Source organism: Lampetra planeri, chromosome 2 (assembly GCF_965212315.1).
Source record: "Lampetra planeri chromosome 2, kcLamPlan1.2.h2, whole genome shotgun sequence".
In the NCBI taxonomy this organism is placed as follows: domain Eukaryota; kingdom Metazoa; phylum Chordata; class Hyperoartia; order Petromyzontiformes; family Petromyzontidae; genus Lampetra; species Lampetra planeri.
Window position 1 is genome coordinate 31490191 of NC_136108.1, and position 24962 is coordinate 31515152.

General features: G+C 55.8%; 1 protein-coding gene across 1 annotated transcript in view; it reads left to right on the forward strand.

The window, feature by feature from the left end:
- The window catches only part of LOC144724331 (microtubule-actin cross-linking factor 1-like), a 229210-nt gene that overhangs the window by 20288 nt on the left and 183960 nt on the right, over window positions 1-24962 (forward strand). The window contains exons 5-31 of the mRNA XM_078603370.1: window positions 1197-1363; window positions 1962-2077; window positions 2896-2993; window positions 3518-3637; window positions 4260-4355; window positions 5186-5313; window positions 5805-5898; window positions 7821-7969; window positions 8774-9068; window positions 9684-9812; window positions 10515-10592; window positions 11192-11353; window positions 11982-12086; window positions 12477-12572; window positions 13928-14053; window positions 14997-15149; window positions 15375-15529; window positions 16472-16598; window positions 17706-17889; window positions 18814-18974; window positions 19854-20035; window positions 20429-20567; window positions 20906-21111; window positions 22029-22191; window positions 22883-22966; window positions 23917-24024; window positions 24613-24711. Of these exons, the coding sequence (XP_078459496.1) occupies window positions 1197-1363; window positions 1962-2077; window positions 2896-2993; window positions 3518-3637; window positions 4260-4355; window positions 5186-5313; window positions 5805-5898; window positions 7821-7969; window positions 8774-9068; window positions 9684-9812; window positions 10515-10592; window positions 11192-11353; window positions 11982-12086; window positions 12477-12572; window positions 13928-14053; window positions 14997-15149; window positions 15375-15529; window positions 16472-16598; window positions 17706-17889; window positions 18814-18974; window positions 19854-20035; window positions 20429-20567; window positions 20906-21111; window positions 22029-22191; window positions 22883-22966; window positions 23917-24024; window positions 24613-24711 (3720 nt within the window). The remainder of the gene's footprint in view (window positions 1-1196; window positions 1364-1961; window positions 2078-2895; window positions 2994-3517; window positions 3638-4259; window positions 4356-5185; window positions 5314-5804; window positions 5899-7820; window positions 7970-8773; window positions 9069-9683; window positions 9813-10514; window positions 10593-11191; window positions 11354-11981; window positions 12087-12476; window positions 12573-13927; window positions 14054-14996; window positions 15150-15374; window positions 15530-16471; window positions 16599-17705; window positions 17890-18813; window positions 18975-19853; window positions 20036-20428; window positions 20568-20905; window positions 21112-22028; window positions 22192-22882; window positions 22967-23916; window positions 24025-24612; window positions 24712-24962) is intronic.

Sequence of the window (24962 nt, forward strand, 5' to 3'; positions counted from 1 at the left end):
AGTTACGGTGATGATGATGATGGTGGTGGCGATGACGAAGATGATGACGATAAGTGTTGGTTAGTGATGATGAGCGACGGTGCACACGAACCGAATTCATCGACCCGTCTCCCGAGTGGCCGTCTTCCCGGGACGCGTTCCATCACTTCTCTGCCCCTCCGTCAATTGTTCCCGACCGTAGCCATCACCCCGTCGAGCGACGCGTCCGGCCTCACCCAAGTTCACTCGCTCTCCTTAATGGTTTGACAAATTTTCATTGCCCTGCCCATGCTCTCTCTCTCATCCACACGGTTCTCCTGCCCCCTCATTGCAATTCCCCGCATGGCATCTCACTTCCGAGGCAGAATTTTAGTGGCGGATACGGCCACATTTGCCCATGTGTTTTGTAACTCTGATCCTTACCCATGTTATCGATAGTTCAATTTTAATGTAAGATTTTTATTGAGGGACCGTGTGTTGTCCTGCTGTGGTCTGGGACTTTTGTTATTTTGCAGCCTTGCCCAAGCTTGCATTTAATGTTCAAAAACCGGCATGAATTGATATATTTTTACAATTTGAAGTTGTGTGCTTTATTTTTAGTGATTTGCTTACCTTTCTTATACTCTGCACTCCTATCGGGTTCTGTCTTGTTTGTTGTTGTAACTTGCTGACCCCGTGACCCTGCTGGACACCTGTGTAAACGAGCTTCGTAGCTCATCGGATTCCTTCTCCAGGATTAATAACAAAGATTCTCGCTCTGTTGCCGCTCGCCGTGGGTAAAAAACGATTCGGATGTCGGTGAAGATGATGACGACGTTGATGATGATGATGCCAGTTTTGATGATGACGACGACGTTGATGATGATGACGACGTTGATGATGATGACGACGACGTTGATGATGATGGTGACGTTGATGCCAGTTATGATGATGGCGAAGACGTTGATGACGTTCATTATAACAACATTGATGACGACGACGACATTGATGACGACGTTGATGACAACGATGACGTTGATGACGACGTTGACGACGACAACGACGTTGATGACGACGACGTTGATGACGTTGATGACGATGACGTTGATGACGACGACGTTGACGATAATGACGTTGATAACGACGACAATGTTGATGACGACGACGACGTTGATGACGACGACGTTGACGATGACGAAGTTAATGACAGGTGCTGGCGCCGTCTCTGTCGCATCCAGATCTCGGACATCCAGGTGACCGGCCAGTCCGAGGACATGACGGCCAAGGAGAAGCTGCTGCTCTGGTCGAAGCGCATGGTGGAGGGCTACCCCGGGGTCAAGTGCGACAACTTCACCACGTCCTGGCGTGACGGAAAACTCTTCACCGCCATCATCCACAAGCACAAGTGCGGCTCGCACTGACCCCCCCCCACCACCACTCAGGAAGGGGGAAGGATGGGAGGGGTGGGCCTAGGGGCTGGGGGTAGGTGGGAGGGGATGGAGTTCCAAGTTCACGTTTCAAGTTGTTGTTGTTTAACCAGCTGGAGACCAGGATGAATTTCATTTGCAAGAGTGACCTGGGGCATCGGTTAGGGTTGCGGGGGTGGAGCGGGGGCGATGTTTGCCTTTGCTGCTGTGTGGGCTAGCCTAGGGGCGCCCCCGGGGTCAGCTGTCCCTGTGCAGCTGGATTCTAACCGCGAAGCTCTGCGACAAGTGGGGGACACGCTGTCGCCGGGCAGTGTCACTGCCGAGGGGAGGGAGGGAGGTCGGGGTTACTGGCACAGTACCGGGCGGTGGCTCCCCATGAGTACCCGCTGCTGTGCGTCATCATCTGCACTGGGGAGACAAAGGCGGCCGGGCCGCGGTGCTGGCCACCCCGCCCCCTCACGTGCCGCGTGTGTCGGCTTCCGTGGGTGCTCGCTTAACAGCACTTGCCCCCCCCCCCCCCAACAGCCTGCGCAGGCTACACGGGTGACCTTTGCCTCTGTGTCTCGACTGCCACAGGCCAGAGCTGGTGGATCTCAAGCAGGTGCACGGCCGCTCCAACCAGGAGAACCTCGAGTTCGCCTTCTCCACCGCCGAGCGGGAGCTGGGGGTCACCAGGCTCCTCGACCCCGAAGGTGTGACACCGTCACGCCGCGCGCGTCGCCAGCAGCGCGTCGCTCGCGCGTCCATCCCGTGAGCTCGCGTCGGGGACCCCGTAGAGGCTGCCCGTGACACTCGCGAGCGGCAGGTGCTCCTGTTTTCACCGCCCCCGGCCGTGCGTGTTTGGCTATCGGATTAAAAGACAAACGAACGCAGTCCCGCTAACGGCGGCGCTGGGAAGGAGGGGTCGTGTTCACGGCACCGCCGCGCGAGAGCTCGGCGCGTCGCGGTCAAACGCGGCGCGCGCCTGCCTCTCCTGGACGCCAGCAGTACCTTTTTACCTTTGATAACAAAAATTTATCGGGTTATAAACAATGTACCCTCAGTTTTTTCGGTAAAGTCACGACGGTAAAAAAATGAAATTAAAATTAATTAAATAAAATAATAAAAATCACGACGTTTCGGAGGCAACACAAGTGTCCGTCATCAGGTGGGACCGTCACAGCCAGAGTTGCTGTATCAAGTGAGGCCTCACAAATCTAGCAGTGACGGTCCCACCTGATGACGGAGACTTGTGTTGCCTCCGAAACGTTGTGATTTTAATTATTTTATTAATTTAAATTTAATTTTTTTACCTACGTGACTTTACCGAAAAAACTAAGAGTATGAATCCTTGCAGTCACGAAAACTTCAAATCTAGAATTATAAACAATGTCTTCATGACACACACACATATACTTTGCATGTGCGTCTGAAACTCCAAACCTGCGATTGACCGCTAAATCCGAGCGCCGCGTCTCTCCTGCCCCGCGCTCCACCCGCTGGAACTTACGCCGCCATCCCTTCCCCCCAGACGTGGACGTGGCATCGCCCGACGAGAAGTCGATCATCACCTACGTGTCCTCGCTCTACGACGCCATCCCTAAGGCTCCCGACGGCGCCAACGCTAATGTGAGCGCCGCATGCAGAGTGCACGTGCGTACACGGCCAGCCGGCCAGGTGGCCGGCTAGCGAAGCGAGGGAGCCGACGGGCGGACGGACAGACGGATGTTCGCACGAACTAATTAACGAATGAATGACCCAACGATTTAACGAACGAACGAGCAATGAACGACCAAGCAAATTATGCAGTAGCTCCACCTGTCCGTCTGTGACGGGGGACGGTGCGCTCAAGATAGCCGTCGCGACGATGGCCCAGTTTGCACGTACGTGTGGCGCAGAGTCGTGTTGCTATTGGGGAACTCCCCTTGTTGATAAGCGGCCGCGTCAACCGAAGGGTTACTGCCCAAAGCTTGCGGAGCAAAGAGGAATATTTGCAACTACACATCTTACCCGGTTCAGCTTTCCATACCGCTGTTTAAACATCTCCCGCGGACAAACACATTCACACAGTTTTGGAAACCGTAGCGGAATATCGCACGCACGCGATCAATTTGTTGTTTCCTTCCCCGTGCGTCTCGTGACGGCGTGGGCAGGAGGTGGAGACGCAGTGGCGCGAGTACCAGGAGCTCGTCGTGCTGCTGCTGCAGTGGCTGCGCCACCACGTGACCGTCATGTACACGCGCAACTTCCCCAACAACCCTGCCGAGCTCAAGGTGGGGTGGGGGTGGGGGAGGGAGTTGCGGGCAGGGGGATGGGCAGGCGGGGGGCGGGGGGGGTCCCATTTGGTCCTCGGAAGGAGAAAAAAAAACGGATGGCTAATTTTGCTGATTCAGACGAGCATTATTTACGCCCATGCGTCAAATCGTCGCTTAACGCGGCGCTTGTTTTAGGAACGTGTCTGTGTTTCTACTTAATTTGAACTTTATTTGCAGATTTCGTGACTGCAGGAATTACTCTTCGGTTCTTTCGGTAAAGTCACATAGAAACAAAATAACTACTTCGCCACGTCGGCGCTCCCCAACTTCATCGGGGTTTGGTGAAGTACGTTCAGATGACTCCCCAAACACAGGCACGGGCGTGAGGAGGGCCTCGCCCAGCGGTGCGTTCACACACAGGGACGCCGTGCACACGCGCAACCTTGGCAGGCAGTACAGCAAGTAGGTCTACCCCCGGGTCCGTCCACTGGCACGTGAGCCCTTGTGGAGGCTGTGCAGGCTTGGCTTTGTATACGCGTTGGACTTCTTTCGCACCGTACGTAGCCGAGCCGTGCCAACGCGCGTAACCCCGGCGCCAAACTCTCGCTCTCTCCGCCCACGCCCCTTCTCTGTTCCCCAGGCCTTGTACAACCAGTACCTGCAGTTCAAGGAGATGGAGCTGCCCCCGAAAGAGAGCGACAAGATGCGAATCAAAACACTCTACAAGTCTCTGGAGGTAGGTGCACAGAGGCCCCGCGAACGCGTTCTGTTACCGGCTTCAATACACGCTCGGCGGTAACGGGCATAGCTGGTTATTGTTCGTATAAAATACTTCCAGTCTGTGAATCGGCACGACTGGCGATAAGCGTGCGATGTTGGAAGGTGTATTGTTTTTATATTTGGGAGCGGTGGTGTAGCGAGCGGTTAGTGTGGTGCGCTCCAAACCTGGCGACCCGAGTTCGTTTCCCGCTTCACCCCCATAACCGGTGACGATTATATGAACCTGTTCTGGGTCTCTCCTAATTCGACTCAGCCTCAAATGAGTAACTGATGCTGTGTGGAAACATCACCACTGGGGAGACAACGGCGGCCGGGCGTGGTGTTGACCACCCACCTCCTCGTGTGCCGTGCCGGCCTTCATAGGTGCTCGCTAACAGCACTTGCCCCAACAGTTTGTTGAAGGCTATAAGGGGGATCTTTGTCTTATTTATACAACGCCATCACAGTGGCGAGATGTTAACTACGTCGCCTGGTATACAGGAGGTCGTGGGTTCGATTCCGACCCTGAGTTTGCATGTTTCTCCCCGTGGTTGCGTGGATTTATCTCCAGGCCCCCCGCTGTTCCCCTCCACGTGTAGAATCAACGTGCGTTTAGATCATTTGGTTGCTATAAATGTCCACGTGATAAGCCATTTTGTTGAGCTATCATTTGTGGCCAGGTCGCTTCTGAAGACGGAGCTACATAGCTCAGTTGGGGCCTTAACTGGTAAAATAAAATATATTTTAGTTTAGTTGCCATGTGTTAATGGCCGTGTGTGTGTGTTTGTGTGCGGCCCCTTCAACAAGGCGTGGATTCTCGCCGGGCGCATCAAGCTGCCCCAGGGCCAGCACCCGAACGACGTGGAGAAGGAGTGGGGCCGGCTCATCGTCGCGATGCTCGAGAGGGAGAAGGAGCTGCGGCCCGAGATCGAGAGGTCAGTGCACGCGCACACACACGCAAGTGCCGTTAGCGAGCACCTTCGGAGGCCGGCACGGCACGCGAGAAGGGGGGGCGGTGTGGCCAACACCACGCACGACCGCCTTTGTCTCGCCAGTGCCGATGTTTCGACGCCGCGCCGCGTGCTCTCTTTTTTTTTTAGGCCGAGTCGACACCTAGGGGGGAGGCCTGGGACCGGTCCATATATTTGCCGCTGTTGTTGGTCGTGTTTGAGAATTGAACTCGGCCCACTGGGTTCGCAGCGCAGCTCGTTAACCGCTTGCACTGGCGATCCACACGATGTATACACACAAGACGCACATGCTGGCACACTTGCACGTGCACACTCACACACATTCCTCTCTGGGGGGGAGCCAACGTTCGTTTGAACCAGCTGGAAACGTGTTTCCGCGCCGCGCTTTAAGGTTAACCGAGGCGACGGCTACGACGACGATGACGGTGGTGATGTTGTTGTTGCCATGGCGACAGGCTGGAGATGCTGCAACGGGTGGCGCTGCAGATCCAGCAGGAGTCGGGCGTGTGCGAGGAGAAGCTGATGCGTGCCGAGCGACTGCTGCACATGGTGAGTGTGGCTTTCCGTCGTCGCAGCTGCTCAGCAAAATGTGTGCGCGTGCTGAAATTCTTTCGCAAGGTACGTAGCCGGCCGCGCTAAGCGGAGGTGCGGGGGAAGGACAACAAACTAAACACAAAGAGCAGTTCAATAGAAATTAGTTTTAAATCGAGCTTTAAAAGTGCATTGCTTCAGCGGCTTCCTAATATCGGAAGGAAGAGCGTTCCAGATGGCCACAGAAGCGCACCTCAAAGCGCACGGAGCAGTGACCGCCTTTGTCACAGTGGCCGCCTGCTTTTGGCGAGCCATTGAACGAAGATGAACTTGGCACAGGCGGCCCAGGCGAGTTCACAATGGCCGTGGCGAAGCACTGAGTGGCTTCCGCTGGGCACTGGGCACAAGTTTGAGGCTGGGCTTTGGCTGCCGTGGTTAAACGGGTTCTGCAGTGGGGGTGGTTCGTGACGAAATGGTCGTGGTGACGATGTTAGCGGTGGCGATGGTGACGATGTTGGCGATGGTGATGATGTTAGCGGTGGCGATGGTGATGATGTTAGCGGTGGCGATGGTGATGATGTTAGCGGTGGCGATGGTGACGATGTTGGCGATGGTGATGATGTTAGCGGTGGCGATGGTGATGATGTTAGCGGTGGCGATGATGACGATGTTAGCAGTGGTGACGATGTTAGCGGTGGTGATGGTGACGATGTTAGCGATGGTGACGATGTTGGCGGTGGCGATGATGACGATGTTAGCAGTGGTGACGATGTTAGCGGTGGTGATGGCGACGATGTTTGCGGTGGTGACGATGTTGGCGGTGGTGACGATGTTAGCGGTGGTGATGGCGACGATGTTTGCGGTGGTGACGATGTTGGCGATGGTGACAATGTTAGCGGTGGTGATGGCGACGATGTTTGCGGTGGTGACGATGTTGGCGATGGTGACAATGTTAGCGGTGGTGATGATGTTAGCGGTGGCGATGGTGACGATGTTAGCGGTGGTGACGATGTTGGCGGTGGTGACGATGTTAGCGGTGGTGATGGCGACGATGTTTGCGGTGGTGACGATGTTGGCGATGGTGACAATGTTAGCGGTGGTGATGGCGACGATGTTTGCGGTGGTGACGATGTTGGCGATGGTGACAATGTTAGCGGTGGTGATGATGTTAGCGGTGGCGATGGTGACGATGTTAGCGATGGTGACGATGTTGGCGATGGCGACGATGTTAGCGGTGGTGACGATGTTTGCGGTGGTGACGATGTTGGCGATGGTGACAATGTTAGCGGTGGTGATGATGTTAGCGGTGGCGATGGTGACGATGTTAGCGATGGTGACGATGTTGGCGATGGCGACGATGTTAGCGGTGGTGACGATGTTTGCGGTGGTGACGATGTTGGTGATGGTGACGATGTTAGCGATGGTGATGATGTTAGCGGTGGCGACGATGTTAGCGGTGGTGACGATGTTTGCGGTGGTGACGATGTTGGTGATGGTGACGATGTTAGCGATGGTGACGATGTTGGCGATGGCGACGATGTTAGCGGTGGTGACGATGTTTGCGGTGGTGACGATGTTAGCGGTGGTGACGATGTTAGCGGTGGCGACGATGTTAGCGGTGGTGACGATGTTGGTGATGGTGACGATGTTTGCGGTGGTGACGATGTTAGCGGTGGTGACGATGTTTGCGGTGGTGACGATGTTGGTGATGGTGACGATGTTAGCGGTGGTGACGATGTTTGCGGTGGTGACGATGTTGGTGATGGTGACGATGTTTGCGGTGGTGACGATGTTAGCGGTGGTGACGATGTTAGCGGTGGCGACGATGTTGGTGATGGTGACGATGTTAGCGGTGGTGATGATGTTAGCGGTGGTGATGGTGATGATGTTAGCGGTGGTGACGGCGCTGCGTGTGGTGGTGACTGCACGGTGCCCCGCAGGAGCTGCGTGCGGGCGGCACGGCCGGCCCAGGCGCCACGGAGCTCGAGGTGACGCTGGGCGAGCTGGACGCGCTCATCCGCAGCATGTTCGCCAACGTGCAGACGCTCAAGGACGGCCGCTACTTCCAGGCGGAGAACATGTACCGGCGGTGAGTGGCGTGTGTGTGCGTGTGCGCATCCATGCATGTGTGGTGTTCTTCACGGAGGCACACACTTGACTTGGAGGCAACACGTTTATTTCAACACCCCAACCGGGTAACTACATAAACGTACGGAATAACAACAGAGGTGATAGCTACTTTGAGTATGACCTAAGCCACAACGGGGCAACTACATAACCGGGTCAGTCGGTAACATTCTGACTGACCCACGATGCCGAGCGAAGACCGTAGATCGGAGAGACGTAGCGCCGAGGGTTGATTCCAGAGAACAGCCCCGATCGGAGCTCGGGACTCGGCCACGCCCCCTTCCAGATCCTTCCCGAAGACTCCGGCCCCTATGTCACGTGTCCCTCTCTCCCCCTTTTGGGCCCCCCTTGCCACCTCGTCTGATCGCGTGCCCACTCAGGGTCACCCAGACTGTCATGCCCTCACTCGACCTCTCTCTCACGGTCACCAGAACTATGCCCCCTAGGGGCTGCTTCCATGGCATACCCACTCTGGTGCCTGAGAGAGGCCCAAGACCCACAGTTCCACTCTTATGACACTAGCTGGCTTTAACCGCCATAGTGACCCCATTTATGTCACTACATATGTGTGTGGGGAGCGTCAGTGTAGCGGTTAGCACGCTGCGCGACGAACCCGGATGCCCCGAGTTCGATTCCTGCTCACAACACCAGTGACGATTATCTGAACTGTTCCTGAGCCCCCATTCGGTCGACTTGGCCTCAAACAAGCACGTGGTACGGTGTGTCGAGCGTGGTGCTCGACCTTGACCCCGACGGCCGCTTGCAGGGTGTTCCAGCTGCACGAGCGAGTGGTGGCGCTGCGCTCCGAGCACCGCACGGCGTTCTCCCCGAGCCGCGTGGCCGGCTCGGCCGTCGAGACGCAGACGTCGCGCGCGACCCTCGAGACGCAGACGACGCAGACCGACCGGGGGCAGGGCAAGCTGCAGCAGCAGCAGCAGCAGCTGCAGGTGAAGCTGAAGCAGCCGCAGCCTCAGCAGCGGCGTTCGCCTGGAGGGTCGACGGCCGAGGAGGAGGCGACGGTGTCACTCCGAGACCTCCTGCAATGGGTGGAGGCACAGCAGGTGAGGCTCTGGCTGGTGGTGGATGTCGTCATCGCACCGTGGGTCGTCATCATCGTCGTTGGCCCCGTTTTCACAAACAAAAATAAAAATTGGCGCGTGCGATTTGGGGGCGGTGGTGTGTGGCGGAGAGCGGTGAATCCATTGGCTCGGCGGGGACACCGCCGCTATGTTACAATAACCGGCGATGGTACGGCGAGTTCGTGGCTGCTGTTGGCGAGTAGTCAATGTCTGGCGAGGGTTGGCTGTCATGTGAGCGTCACTGGGCCTCGCGCATAGGATGGGCTGCCCTCTAGTTTTTAAAATAAATATTTTGAAAAAATATTTATTTTTGAAAAAATATTTATTTAAATTTCAAAGATTGGTAAACCTGTGAGGGAGAGATGTCACCAATAACTGCACCCAAAAAATCCATCACGTGAAATTTTGTTCCGCGTTTTCGCTAAAATCGGAATCTAAAGTACACGCGGACGGGTACCCGCTCTCCGCGATGTGACGGCCGACTTTTACAATCCGGATAAAAATTTAAGGGGAAGCGACGAAACAAATCTTATCCACGATGGAAGTTGTCCGAACCGTGCGTCGCTGCGTCAGCTGAGGAATCTGCCACCTCTGCAGGTGGCGCTGGATGCGGCGGAGTGGGGGACGGACCTCCCAGCCGTGGAGGCCAACTTGGAGGCCCACCGAGGCACGCACCGCGACATCGAAGCCTTCCGCGCTCGCCTCGAGCAGGCCAAGGCTGCCGAGGTGAGTCGTGCGATTCCGTCGCGGAGCAGAGGGGCGCGGGGCGGCGGGGGGGGTTCGATCGTGGTCGCGATCGGCAGCAGTAGCAGCGGGATCATCATTCATAATCAACGTTTTTGGGTTTAGATCACGTTATTGATAGATGTGTCGTAACCCTCCACCACCCGACACGGCCAATCAGTAAAAAAAGTGTCACGTTGACAAAAGACAAATAGTTCACTGCTTTAGCCCACCGGTGTGTTGAAACGTGAAACCACAACATTTACAATTTTCATCACCACCAGCAGTAGAATCATGCATGTATGTTGAACTTCTTTCGCACCGTACGTAGCCAACGGTGATAATCGGAGGTGTCGCGGGGGGAAGGACAACAAACTAAAACACAAAAATGTAGTTCTAAATCAATGACTTTTCAATTTTGACTTCTAACTTTCGTGACTGCAGGAATTCATATTCTTTGGTTCTTTCGGTAAGGTCACATAAATAGCGTAATTTTCATTATCGTCAAGGAACGTCATGATCGTTGTCACGAGCAGCAGGAAGAGGCTCATCAGCTGCAGAAATATCCTCATCAGCAGCGCAGCATCATCACTTTGTATGCCAAGCACTTGAGGCACGTCGATCCCATCTTCGTCACCTTCCTATGGGCAACGCGTTCCCACGCGTCCTGTGACCCTGACTGGGGCGCCCGTGTCCCTTCCACAGCCCAAGGTCAGCTCGGCGAACAGGGGCACCTACAGCGAGTACCTGGGGCGCCTGGAGCTGCAGTACACGCGCCTGCTGGTGAGTGACGGCTCCTCGCCGCCCCTCCCCCCGATTCCCAAGCCTGTCCACCAGACGGATCAATAACAAACAATAGCAATTCCAACTTGGAATCCTGCACCGCTGCCACACGGTAATCCGCCGCTCGCTCCCGTCGAGAGAGGGGACGGCTCGGCGACGTTGGGAGTGGACGCTGACGAGCGGCGAGGCAGCGACGCGATGAGCCGCCCGTTGGTGTCAGGGAGGGAGGCGCTGTAACTCCCGTGAAGATCGTACAACAGTCACGTTGCGTGCCCAGTAAATATGCAACGTTGGGCCCCAAACATTGCAATTGGTGTTGGCCAAAACATCCCAATGTAATGGGAACCTCCTGAAAAAAAATTGAGTCTTCGGACTCTGTGCGGCTTTCCTGGGTCAAGGAGGAAAATCGTTTGGGCTGGCACAGGCGGCAAACCCACGCCTCGTTATTTACGAAGCGCCACCACCGTCTCGTATTCACATTGCACTGCGGCTCTTGAAATAGTGAGCTTTTTACCGAATTCGAAAAATATGGGTTTTGTTTTATTTTGCCGACAATTTACCATTTCCCACGCGCCCCCCCTGCCCCCGCCCCCCCCCAGAACTCGTCGCGTGGGCGCCTGCGCCACCTGGAGAGCCTGGAGCGCTTCGTGTCGCGCGCCACGCACGAGCTCATGTGGCTGAACGCTCGCGAGGAGGAGGAGGTGGCGCACGACTGGAGCAACCGCAACCCGGACGTGGCCAGCAAGCGCGAGTACCACGAGGTGACGCCCCATGCATGCGTGCGTGCGTGCGTGTGTGCGTGCGTGTGTGCGTGCGTGCGTGCGTGTCTTCGTAGGTGCTGCTCGCTAACGGCACTTGCCCCAAAAGTCTGCGACGGCTATACGGGGGGATCTTTATCCTTGTGTGTGCGTGTGTACAAGTGGGGAGCTGTCGTGCAGTGGGTTGGCGCGCTCTGCTACGAACTCGCTGACCCGAGTTCGATTCCCGCTCACGGCCAACACCAGGGACGCTCCTGGGCCTCCCCCTAGGTCGACTCGGCCTCAAATGAGTACCTGGTGCGGTGTGTGTAAAAACATCGCCACTGGGGAGACAAAGGCGGTCGGGAGTGGTGCTGCTCATCCACCTATTTCATGTGCTGTGCCGGCCTTCATAGGTGCTCGCTAACAGCACTTGCCACAACAACCTGGAAAGGCTGTAGATAGAGGGGGGGGGGGGTGGTGGTCTTTGTCCGTCATCTCTTAGCAAGGTTTACCCATCGACGAATTTACAACGGGCCATGAGTCGCTTCCAATTAGCTATCAAAAAGCCGCTCCATACAAGTAACAATAAGATATGAGATCGCTATGTTGTTCAAAGTGCGACGCTTCGACGACGCCCGTCCGCGTGCAGGAGCTGATGAAGGAGCTCGAGAAGAAGGAGGTGGAGCTGAACACTCTGCGCGACGGCGGCGAGCAGCTGCTCATGCAGAACCACCCGGCTCGGGAGACGATCGAGGTACACCGCCGCGGGGACAACGGTCCGGCCGCCACCCCCCCCCACAACACAACACCCTCCACCCCCGCACCACCCCGCTACCCTAACCCCCACCCCAGCACACGGAATCTTTATTTTAATGCGAAGCGCCTCGTCCGCCGAGTCTCGACTTGAGGATTCATTCCAATTCACGATTTCCTTCGCCGCCGTGACCGCCGCTTGCTTTTACAAGTGGCGCGAGCAGGCAGGCAGGAACCACCGCTGCACTCCGCAGCCTCCCTCCCTCCCCGCCCGTCGTCGTCGTTCCTCCGTGCATCTAACCGCGCGCGTCTCCACCGCCGACGGAGGTTGGTCGTCGGGGAGGGCTCTTGGCTGACCGGGTCCCCCTTGTGCGGGTTTCGTGTTCCGCAGGCTTACTTGGCCGCCATCCAGTCCCAGTGGCATTGGATTCTGCAAATCTGCAGCTGCGTGGAGACCCATCTCAAGGAAAACACGACCTTCTTCCAGGTGCGCGCACGTGTGTGTGTGCGCGCGTGGTTTCGCACGTACGCAGTACGCGTGCGCCGTTGTCGAGTTGGCGAGATAGCGGGGAGCGGGTGCCGCGGCAGGTTGACGCGCACGACACCGCGAACCCGGCGTCCTGAAATCAACTTCCGTCGACAGCTAACATCGGTGGCAAGGCATGGTTGCGCGTCATACTGCCTTCTTTCGCGCTGCCAGCACTTGACCCAACAGAGCTGTCTCGCCATGTTTCGCCATGTTCGTCGGTGCGGATACGGGAACCGTGACAAAAGCGCTTCCATTTCTCTCTCGCCGCCAATGTTGGTTGTAGTGAACACGTAGGAAGGCCAACGCTGCAGACGAGAGATTGGTGTGGCTATGACCACGCCCAAGTGGTGATGTTTACACACAGTACCAGGTTCGCCGTTGAGGCCGATTCGACCTAGGGGAGGCCCAGGGCCGGTTCAAATCTTCATCTCTCCTGTTGGTTACGAGACCAGGTCACCGAGTTCGTAGCGCAGTGCGCTAACCATTGCACCGCTATGCTGCCCCACCCCCGTCATAGGAATGTGGAATTTCCACCGTTGGATTCGGGCTGCAGAAAGATGAGCGCCAGCCCCGTGCTCATTTGAGCGGGAAACCACTTTGACCTTTGAACTTTGACTCACTCAGCCGTTTTATTAGCAGTGCAGGCGAGGAGGAGAGGGCTGATTTAGTGCAGCAGGAATTTATTATGGGCTGTAACGTATACGATGGGGTTCTCTGTCAAACAGCGCTGGCATTCATCATGCAGCGTTATTATTGCCTCTTAGGGAGCTAATGTGATGGATACAAATCATGTGTTCACTGCACAGGATGTGCGTGTATGGGGAGCGGTGGTGTAGCGATTCGCACACTGTTCAATTCCCGCTCAAGGCTAACACTCGGTGATGATTATCTGAACTGGTCCTGGGCCTCCCCAAGGTCGATTCGACCTCAAATGAGTACCAGCTGCGATGTGTAAATGTCGTCACTGGGGAGACAAAGGCGGCCGGGCACGTTGCTGGCTACCCACCCCCTCCTCTGCCGTGCCGGCCTTCATAGGTGCTCGCTAACAGCACTTCTCATATTCGTACAGAACATTGAGATGCGGCCGTGTTTAAATGTTTTTATTTATTGAAATTGTCTGTGATGGATGTACGTCTGTACATTTCAGAAATCGAGTGTGTGTTGTGGTGTGCATGCGTGTTGTTGTTTTTGTTATCTTGTGTACATTGTGGTTTGTCATGTGTTTCTCTTTCTACGTGTGTTACGCTTTAAATGTGTCACGGTTTCTAAGCGTGCTAGGTAAAGCTGTGCATCGTCGTTCGCGTTTGCCGCAGTTTTTCGCGGAGGCTCGGGAGGGCGAGCAGCACCTGAACTCGCTGCTCGAGTCGATCCAGCGCAAGTACTCGTGCGACAAGAGCAGCAGCCTCTCCCGCCTCGAGGACCTGGTACAGTGCTCCATGGTGAGTGCCGCGTGATGTGCGCATGACCGCGCGTGTGCGCGTGCGTCAGAGGTCGCAACCGGGTACCCGATACCCGTACCCTACCCGATACCCGGCTACCCGTACCCGGCCAGGTACGGGTACCCGTTTGCGACCCTGGTACGGCCGGGTACGTGTACGGGTAGGCCGTGAGTCACTGGTGAGTAACCGTTTGTCACTCATTTCGGGTAGGGTACGGGTAGGGAACGGGTACCCGTACCCGGCCGGGTACGGGTACCCATTTGCGACCCTGGTGCGGCCGGGTACGGGTAAGGAATCAAAACCCGTTTGCGACCTCTGGCGTGCGTCTCTGTGGGGCGGGGAGCGGAAGTGTAGCGGTCAGCGCGCGATGAACCTGGGGATTCCGAGTTTGCTTCCCGCTCACGCACACACCAACACCAGCAACGATAATTATATCTGAGCCTCCCCTAGGCCGACTGGTGGAGGCTCAGATAATGAAATTAGCACCTGGGGCGGTGTGTCAACATCGCCACTAGGGAGGCAAAGGCGGCCGGGCGTGGTGCTGGCCACCCACCCATCCCCCCTCTTGTGTGCCGTGCCGGCCTTCATAGGTGCTCGCTAACAGCAATTGCCCCAGCAGTCTGTTAAAGGCTATACGTGTGCGTCTCTGTGGGGTGGAGAGCGGTAATGTAGCTGTTGGCGCGCTGCACCACGGACCCAGCGACCCGGGTTTGAATCCCGCTTACGGACACCAACACCGGTGACGATCATCTGAACCGGTGCTAGGCCTCCCCTAGGTCGAATCAGCCTCAAACGAGTGCCTGGTGCGGTGTGTAAACATCGCCACTGGGGAGGTGAAGGTGGCCGTGCCGACCTTCATAGATGCTCGTTTTAACAGCACTTGTCCCAACAGTCTGTGAAGGCTATACGGGGGAACTTTGTCTTTGTCGTCTCGATGTGTCAGGACGAGAAGGAACAGCTGGTGGAGTTCAAGCGCACTGTGGCCGGGCTGGTCGGGCGAGCCAAAACCATCGTGCAGCTGAAGCCTCGCAACCCCGAGAATCGCGTTTCCGGTTCGATCCCCATCCGAGCTGTTTGCGACTACAAGCAGATGGAGGTGAGGTCTAGCTGGAGCCTGCACTTGTGTACCCGGCGCGATGTATAAACATTTCCTCTAGGGAGACAAAGGCGGCCGGGCCTGGTGCCGACCACCCACCCCCTCCCCCCTCGTGCAGCCGTGCCGTCCTTCATAGGTGCTCGCTAAGCAGCACTTGCCCCGGCAGACTGTTGAGGCTATACGGGCGGCTCTCTTAGTTTTTTCTGCGTCTCCACCGCCACGCAGATCACGATTCACAAGGGCGAGGAATGTGCCCTGGAGGACAACTCCCAGCGGAGCAAGTGGCGCGTGATCAACCCGACGGGAAACATCGCCACCGTGCCCTCCGTGTGCTTCCTGGTGCCGCCCCCTAACCCCGACGCCATGGAGACCGCCGCCAGGCGAGTTCAACTAAACACTTTTTTATTTATTTCCCAGTCAAGGCCCAAAAGTGGCTTATCATGTGGAAATGTATAGCAGCCAAATACTTAAACGCACGTCGATTGTAAATGTGGAGGGGGAAAACCCCGGAGCACCCGGATAAAAATCCACACGACCACACGGAGAGAGAGAACACGCGAACTCCAAATACACGCGAACCCACGACCTCCTGCATACCAGGCGAGAGAGATAACATCTCGCCACCGTGACGCCCTAAGTTACAAAGCCAGGGATGTACATTTATATGGGCTCGCTGAGGGGGGATCGAGGTAGATGTGGATGTCTGATGAGGTCAGATATATGAACGAACGTCTTATCGAAAACGAGATGTTGCACAAAAACTGCACCGTGTGTGTAAGCGGTTACTTGCGCAGGGCGGGGTACGTGGCATTTTGTACCATAGTGACGGACGTAAACTGTGACTGCCTTGACAGTGAATTTCTGTGACCGGCGTGGTGAAGTATGGTCAAACAAATTCCCCCCCCCACCCCCATAACCAACATGACAAAGAGAGCAAGGGCTTCATCCAATAAAAAAACATTGCTCAATGAAAAGTGGGCTGCCAGGAGCGGTCAGGAACTTGTTGGCAGCCTCGGCAGCATTGGAAGAGCTTCCAATGCAGCTCAGAATTAAAGGTGGATCTCACTTACGAAAACGCTGCTGCTATTCATGATGATAACAATAACAGCGCTGCTATTTTAGATAACGAGACTGCCACCGAAGGCGATGACAATGCTGCTGCTGGGTAAAATGCTACTGATGATGATCATACAACTGCTCCAGATCACAGATCGTGGATGACAATGCTGACACTGATGCTGCTGCCACTGACGATGACGACGACGACGACATTGTCAGTGCGAGGTGACGATGTTAACGACGGCGCCCGTGACCTCGTGCAGGATTGAGCAGCTCTACCAGAGCGCCATGGCGCTGTGGCACCAGCAGCATGTGAACATGAAGAGCGTCGTGTCCTACCTCTACCTCATCAAGGACATCGAGATCATCCGCTCGTGGAACGTCATCACGGTCAGTGACCCCCGCGACCTCCAAACCTCTCACCCGTAGCCTCCAACCTCTCACCCGTAACCCAACAACCCGAGTTACATTCCCAGCTATGGCTAGTTCAAGTTCACGTTCATTTCTTAGGTGTAGCCCTGTGAGCCATTCGGCTCTTGAATCGGGTGCAACCGCAACAAACAAAAAACAAAAAACATGAAGAAAAAACATCTTAAAGTGAATATGTGACTAAGTGCAAACAGAAAATCCAAGAAAAGACAGCAAAATATTGGACGAAAAAAAAACAGCAGTGGTGTCTGAAATGGGCTAGGGCGGCCTCTGGATCTACTCAGCCTTAGCAAGGAGTACCTGGTGCAGTGTGCAAACATCATCATACGGCCCTGGTGTATTTCTGGCCACATCCCACACCTCCCTTGTGCGCCGGTGCCAGCCTTAAGAAATGCTCGCTAACTGCACTTGCCCCAACATCTTGTCTCAGCTACATGGGGTATGTTTGTCTTTGTGTGTGCATGCGCATGCTTGTGTTGGTGTGAGTATTTGCAGGGGAGCGACAGTGTAGTGGTTAGCGCGCTGCACTATGAACCTGGCGACCCCGGGTTCGATTCCCGCTCACGGCCAACACCAGTGACGATTATCTAAACCGGTTCCGGGCCTCCCCTAGGTCGACTCAGCCTCAAATGAGTACCTGGTGCGGTGTGTAAACATCGCCACTAGGGAGACAAAGGCGGTCGGGCGTGGTGCTGGCCACCCACCCCCTCGTGTGCGGTTCCGGCCTTCATAGGTGCTCGCTAACAGCACTTGCCCCTACAGTCTGTTAAGGCTATACGGGGGATCTTTGTTTTTTTTTGTGTGTATTTGCACGTGTATATCTGTGTGTCTCGAGCGTGTCTGGCTCTGGTGCATTCGTACTTGTAAACATGGGCACTGGGTGAGACAAAGGCGGCCGGGCGTCACGTTTGCCGCACCACTCGCCTCGTGCCCGATGATAACAGCTCTTGCCCCCAACATTCTGTGTAGGCTACAAGGGTAAGGGGGGTGGGGGGATGGCTATTTAATCTTTCGTTAAGTGCGCGTGCTCATGCGCGTTTCGTCTCTCCCGTTCCCCGGTTTGGGCAGCTGAAGTCGCTGCCGCAGCAGGAGTACGAGCGGGTGGTGCGGAGCCTGCAGGTGCGCTTCCAGGACTTCCTGGAGGACTCGCGCGAGTCGCTGCTCATCTCCACGGCGGACCACGCGCGCGTGCAGGCCGACGTCGAGGCCTGCCGCCACCACTTCGACGCGCTGCTCAGCGCCATGCGGCAGGGTGAGGGCGTCGTGGTGGGAGCGAGCGAGATCATAGGGAGGGGTCGTGGTGGGGGGAGGGGTCGTGGTGGAGAGGGGTCGTGGTGGGGAGGGGTCGTGGTTGGGGAGGGGTCGTGGTTGAGGAGGGGTCGTGGTGGGGAGGGGTCGTGGTTGAGGAGGGGTCGTGGTGGGGAGGGGTCGTGGTGGGGAGGGGTCGTGGTTGGGGAGGGGTCGTGGGGGGGAGGGGTCGTGGGGGGGAGGGGTCGTGGTGGGGAGGGGTCGTGGGGGGGAGGGGTCGTGGTGGGGAGGGGTCGTGGGGGGGAGGGGTCGTGGTGGGCAGGGGTCGTGGTGGGGAGGAGTCGTGGGGGGGAGGGGTCGTGGTGGGGAGGGGTCGTGGTGGGGAGGGGTCGTGGTGGGGAGGGGTCGTGGTGGGGAGGAGTCGTGGTGGGGAGGGGTCGTGGTGGGGAGGGGTCGTGGGGGGGAGGGGTCGTGGTGGGGAGGGGTCGTGGTGGGGAGGGGTCGTGGGGGGGTGGGGTCGTGGTGGGGAGGGGTCGTGGTGGGGTGGGGTCGTGGTGGGGAGGGGTCGTGGTGGGGAGGGGTCGTGGTGGAGAGAGGTCGTGTTGGGGATGGGATGGTTAGTGCGGAGATGGAAGGACTGGCAAGTGAGGAGGTGGAGGGGAGGATGGGCGTGGGCCGTGGGTTGTGAGTTCTCCGATCTTGAACTCGGGAGAAAGTGAACTCAATGCTGACCTTCTCTGTGTTTGTGTCCGTGTGTGTCTGTGTGTCTGCGTGTCTGCGTGTCTGCGTGCATGTATGCGTCCGTGCGTCTGCGTGTCTACGTGCGTGCATTTGCGTGCGTCTGTGTATCTGCGTGCACGCCTCTGTGTCTGTGCGTGCCGCCTGCGTGTCGGCTCTGCCGTGTGTGCGCGCGCTGCGGATGACCCAGAGGAGGAAGGCGAGAGCCTCTGCGGCTCGCTGCTCTCGCGCCTGCAGAAGCTGCGGCTGCGGCTGGAGGGCTGCGAGGAGCGCATGATCCGCCAGATCCGGGCTCCGCTCGACCCCTCAGACCCCCTGCAGGACAGCGTGCAGCGCACAGCGGAGCAGGAGGTAGCGTGCGCACGTCCGTGTGCATGTGGGTGTGCACGCGTGTGTTGTGGGCACGCGCACAAGTATGGGGAGCGGTGGTCTAACGGTTAGCGCGCTGCGCTACGAACCCGGCGACCCGAATGATTCCCGCTCATGGTCAACACCAGTGACGATTATCTGAACCGGTCGTGGGCGTTCCGTAGGTCGACTCAGCCTAAAATGAGTACCTGGTGCAGTGTGTAAACATCACCTATGGTGAGACAAAGGGCGTGGTGTTGGCCACCCACCTCCCTTGTGTGCCGTGCTGGCCTTCATAGGTGCTCGCTAACAGGACTTACCCCAATAGTCTGTTACAGGATAGATGGGGGGGGGATCTTTGTCTTTGGGTGTTTGTGCGGAGCAGTTGGGCAGTGGTTCGCGCAATGCGCTACAAACCCGGCGAGTTCGATTCCCGCTCATGACAAATTACAGTGGTGATTATCTGAACTCGTCCCTCCCCTAGAACTCACCGCCATCGTCAAATATCCATTGAGCATGCAGCTGTACAGAACCAACTGACCGGAGCGTCGTATCGCCTGCCCATGAGTAAACTATCAACTATTTTTATGTGACCAGGTAGGGCCCACCTAGCTGTACAGCTCTTTTTCAGAAGTGACCTGGCCGCAAATGATAGCTCAACAAAGTGGCTTATGTGAAAATTTAAAGCAGCCAAATACTCTAAATGTGGAGGGAAAAAATGGGAGGAACAGGACAAAAATCCATGCGACCACAGGCGACAGGGTCGGAATCGAACCGACGGCCACCTATATACCAGACAAGGGAGTTAACATCTCGCCACCGTGGCGCCCAGTGAGTCTGCTCACAAGCCCGCCCCGTGCTCTCCTCCTCCTCACTATACAGGCGGTCGTGCAGGACCTGGGCAAAGTTGAGGCTGAAATGTCATCGCTGGACAAGGAGAGTCGGGAAGCCCTTGCGGCGCAGCCCGGCCAGTCGCACAGCGTGTCCTCGCTCGCCTCGGAGCTCGCTCTCACCACCCAGAAGCTGGTGCAGGTCAAGGCTCTGTCGACGGTCTACCTGGAGAGGTGAGTGTCTGTCTCGCCGCGCTCGCATGTCACCGCGACGCCGTTACCCGAACGTCCCCCCCAGTATAGGACCGCAGAGCTTGGGCGGTTGTTGGTTCTGCTTCATATGTTGGTCACCAATGGCACACTCCGATGCGGATGCGGTTGAACCCCGACCCATGCCGATGATTATGAATGATTAATTATACTTTTCGTGCCAGCACACCGCGTGACCTCCAACTGCCACCGTTTCCTCAGCGATTGAGTTTCCTGAACCGGTGCCTCAATCCAAGAGTTATCGCGTCTGCGAGGAAGTTTTACGGAGTTCTGACTGCCTTTGCCGTACTTTTTTATGGAGCTTGCGAATGACCCGCTCTAAACGTCCGTGCAATTTGCTGTGGCGTCTGTCGGCAGGCTGAAGAGGATGAGCATGCTGGTAGGAAGCCTGCAGGAGGCCGATGTTCTGCTGAAGGAGCTGGAGGGTCACCTGTACGAGGAGGAGACTGTTCCCACCGACCCGGCCACAGTCAGCACCTACATCGTGCAGCTGCAGGTGAACGTTTATGCATTCGGTCCGTCAGTCTGTCCGTAACGGGGGGAGCCACTGTGACTCTCATGAAGATGGTTCAACGTGTATGAAACTTTCGTGTAAACTTGTGCTGCTGTGAGGGTGTCTTTCCCCTTGAGGAAACCAGCCAGGTTGTTCAAATAGTTGCCCAAAGCTTGGAGATACAAACCAGATAAAACAAATATGATTTGCAAACAGGCAAATACTGCCTCATGTGACATGTGACCTCTCACTGCCTCGTGTGACAATGCCTTACCCCTCCATGTGACATCTTACTGCTGCCCCCGCATAACATTTGCCGCCCTTCTCCCCTGCCCGTGCAGGCCTGGGCGAAGGAGGCGGAAGAGACGGAGGGCCGCAAGGGGGGCCCGCTGGCGTCGCTGGACGTACAACTGCGGGCGGCGCGCGAGTCGGGCGGGCGGATGCTGAGCGAGCACGGCGAGCGCGACCCCGACCTGGAGCGCGTGGCGGAGCGTGCCGAGCACACGCTGGAGCGCTGGCAAAGCGCGCGCGCTCAGATCCGTGCCAGGTCAGTCGCGGATTCATTTCCCCCCGCCCTCCCCCACTGCGCGTCCCGAGCAGTGCCGAGCCAGCCCCGCCGCGATGCTCGCGATTGAGCGTTCAGGATCCGAAACATCTTCGACCGAATTTGGCTCGCGTTCCAAGCCCAAATATTGCGTCGATTTTGGGGAGATTTCAAAACGGTTGATTTTCTTTTTTCCCCACTGAAGAAGCCGAGAGTCGTGCTGCCGACTTCGCACACGTTGAGCGAGTCGAGGCATGTGCAGACGACGCGGTGACGCTGATTGCTCGCTCGTGGTGTACTTGCCGACATCGCACAATATGAACGTTCAGTTGACCCAACCCCTGGCCCTACTTGCCCCCACCGGAGCCAGATTCATACGTCTTGTCAGGAAAGCTTATCACACCCGCACTGTGATGGACCCGTGCGGGCTCTTCGAGTGTGCCACAACATTTTAAAATATTAAATAAATTCTGAACTGGATCAGGACTCCAAATTGTGAAACTGAATTGAGATTCCTGATGCATCATTTTACACACCCATTGTGCTGTCTCTTGGCTTGAAAGTATCATCACAAAAAAAAAATGCTCTTAGCGGGCACCTGTAAAGGCCGGCACTGCACACGAGGGGGTGGGTGGCGAGCACCACGCCCGGCCGCCTTTCGTGTCCCCAATGGCGATGTTTACGCACCGCACCGGGTACTCATTGAGACTGCGTCGACCTAGGGCAGGCCCAGGACCAGTTCAGATAATCGTCACCGGTGTTGGCCGTGAGCGGGAATCGAACTCGGGTCACCGGGTTCGTAGCGCAGCGCGCTAACCGCTACACTACCGCTCCCTCCACAGAGACACACACACACGCGCATCGACATGTCAGGATCTTCCGTGCTGTGCCGTGCTGAATTTTGCTGTGCGGCCGTACAGGCTGAAGGAGCTGGAGGGCCTGGCGAAGGTTCTGCAGTCGTACCGAGAGAGCGCCGTTTGGCTGGAGGCTTGGCTTGACAAGACCATGAAGCTGCAGGAGAAGGTGCAGGCGAGCAAGATTGAGGACGTCCGGGGCCTGGAGGAGCAGCTGGAGAAGCAGAAGGTTCACGCGTTCCTGCGCCTTGACCACCATCATCTCTCTATCTCTTCCCGTCCAGCCCCTTAACAAAGGCTGCTGGCTCCACAAACTTCCGTCAGCAGCAGCAGCAGTCTATATATTCCGTCTGTTGCTGGTGTGTGTGTCATTACTCTCCGTTATAGTGCTTCCTCCTTCTCCACTCCATTAGTCTATCGTTACACGCGTAATAATCTACCATCATCAACAACAACAAAAGCCGTGATCCATTCCTCGCTGGGTGAAGGCCTTCCCAAGCCGTCGCCATCTCTCACAGCCTTGCGATGCAATAATTCGTCAAACACCTGCGCACTCGCTGATTGCATCGCTCCGTCTCCATGATGCATGGCCTCTCGGGCATGTGCCGTCCTTTGGCTACCAATCCATTGTTGGTCTTAGCCACTGGCAATGTCTCCTGCCCAAGCCCAGTCATTCTTAAGAGTAAACTTGACGTCTCCAACTTGCACACGCTCTCCGATTCCACGTGTGTAGCTCTCTCTGTCTCTCTGCGATTCCAAGCGATGGCGCCCCTCCTCCTCCACGCTTGAATCAGAAATATTATCTTGGTACACGCACGATAGGACACATGTACCGCGAGCATAAGCATCGGGTTTTAATTGGCGAATCGTTGCATCCCAGCCGGCAAAGTTAACGTTGCCGTTTGTTTCACTCACTGCAGGCTCTGGCGATGGACATCGAGAAGAATCAGGTCAAGGTGGACGAATGCCAGAAGTACTCTGAGCAGTACTCGATGGCCGCCAAGGTATACACGCTCAGTGTGACGCGCTTACTGAAAGCGTGTGCATTGGTTTAACTTGATAACAAGCACTCCGCTCCTTTGAGCACTGTTGGTGTGTGCTCGTTATTTGAGATGTGTGTCCCAGGACAAACACATCAAGCATTATTGTCTCACCCAGGCTAAACGTTTTTGTTTATTTTGCACCATTGTCTGTTCGGGATATCGCTGCTGGTGCTGAGACTCTCGTTTGACTTGTCTGGGTCCACATTCTGTGTGCACCGCTCCAGTCGCTGTCTTGTCCCTTCATCCGTCGTGTCCCTTTCCCATTGGTCTTTCATGTTGTTTCGCTCTCTGTTATCCCCCACTCATTCCACTTTTTCTATTTTAGCCCTGATGATATCTTTTTAATTTCCCGTGTCGTTTTGAGAAACCGTGGCATCTCAGCGATGAATAAATCCACATCCATACCCTTACCACAAAGAGAGCAATAGATAAACCCAACGGAATTTTCAAAAGGTAGGACTTGGGGTGAGCGAGCTGAAATAAGATTAAAGGCAACAACAACAACAACCGCCATTCGCCACTAAGTGGCGGTGACGTCACCACGACGCTTGTGATAAAAGGCACACAGGGTAGCACATGACAGTGGTTAAGTCACATGCACAACGATTTGGTTACAGTGAGAATCGATTGGGTTGAGGTCCTTGCGCATCATGCTCCTCTGTTAGCCACGCTCTCGGCAAAAAACGTTTCGGAGCTTGGCTTTTTTCGGTTCTTGGCCCTCATGTTTGGAATGCTGTGCCTGAAGAAACTTTGTCTAACCGCTAAGCTTCTCCCGTTTCAAATTGTTGCGGCTTCACATTTCCCGTACGGCGCTCTGAAGCCCTATTAAAAACGTTCAATAATTCTAGGTTGGGGGCACATTTGCACTCTTGACACTGAATGTCCTGATGAAGCTGCACCTTGTGCCCTAGGACTACGAGCTGCAGCTGATGACCTACAAGGCGATGGTGGACACACACCAGAGGTCGCCGGTGAAACGTCGCCGCCTGCTCTCCACCAGCGACTCCATCATGCAGGAGGTCAGAGGTCAACGGGAGACACCCATCGCACTCGACCGTCCACTTGCGGGCCTGCCTTGTCTGTCAGTCGGAATACCGGCCCACAGGTTGTTGTATCGCATCGGCAGGATGGCCCGTTGGCGTGTTTTTAAACTCGTGGCGCCACCGCGGCACTGTTAACGCAACAGAAGCCAGCCCCAATTATGAAGATTCTTCAAATTGTTGCGGCTTTACGATTTTGGATTGCTAATTAATTAGCAAAATGGTCAGGTACACAAGAACCAATTAAAATCTCACAAATGAACTGATAAAATGGCGTCGTAAAAATTTTCAAGCTGTCACTCTGGAAAAAACTTTTGCAAGCCATTAATTTCATGGATAATGGCTATTTGTTTAGGAGTTGAATTGGTGTATGTTATTTCAACATGTCACAAAATAGAATTTCCAAACAATAAATGAACATTGGCGAGGATAATCAAGACTTCACATTTTTTGCGGAACAGACAACACTGCTCATCGTATGATACACCGATGCATTGTCGTATCGCGATGACGCTGCCGCTGTACGGTGATCACATTGGTGGGTGTTGGCGTTTTTGTGCATAATAGTACATGACCCTGCGGACCCGATACACGGCGCTGGTGACGATGACGAGCCAGTATGTGAAGTTCATCAGCGAGACACTGCAGCGTCTGCAGGGAGAGCAGGTGAGTGCTCGTTGCACACACACACACACGGGCGCGCGCGTACTTACGGACACGAACACTCGCTACCACGCACTACCACACGCTCATCGTCTGGGGCCAATCAAAGCCTCGCATCTCTGGCTCGTGGAGAATGCCAAGCAGAACGGGACACATTGTTTAAAGATTTGTTTTGAACTTTTCCCCAGTTTATCTATCGTCAACTCATGAGTTGTGCATTTGCGATATTTGATTCCTTTAAACGGTTGGTCCAA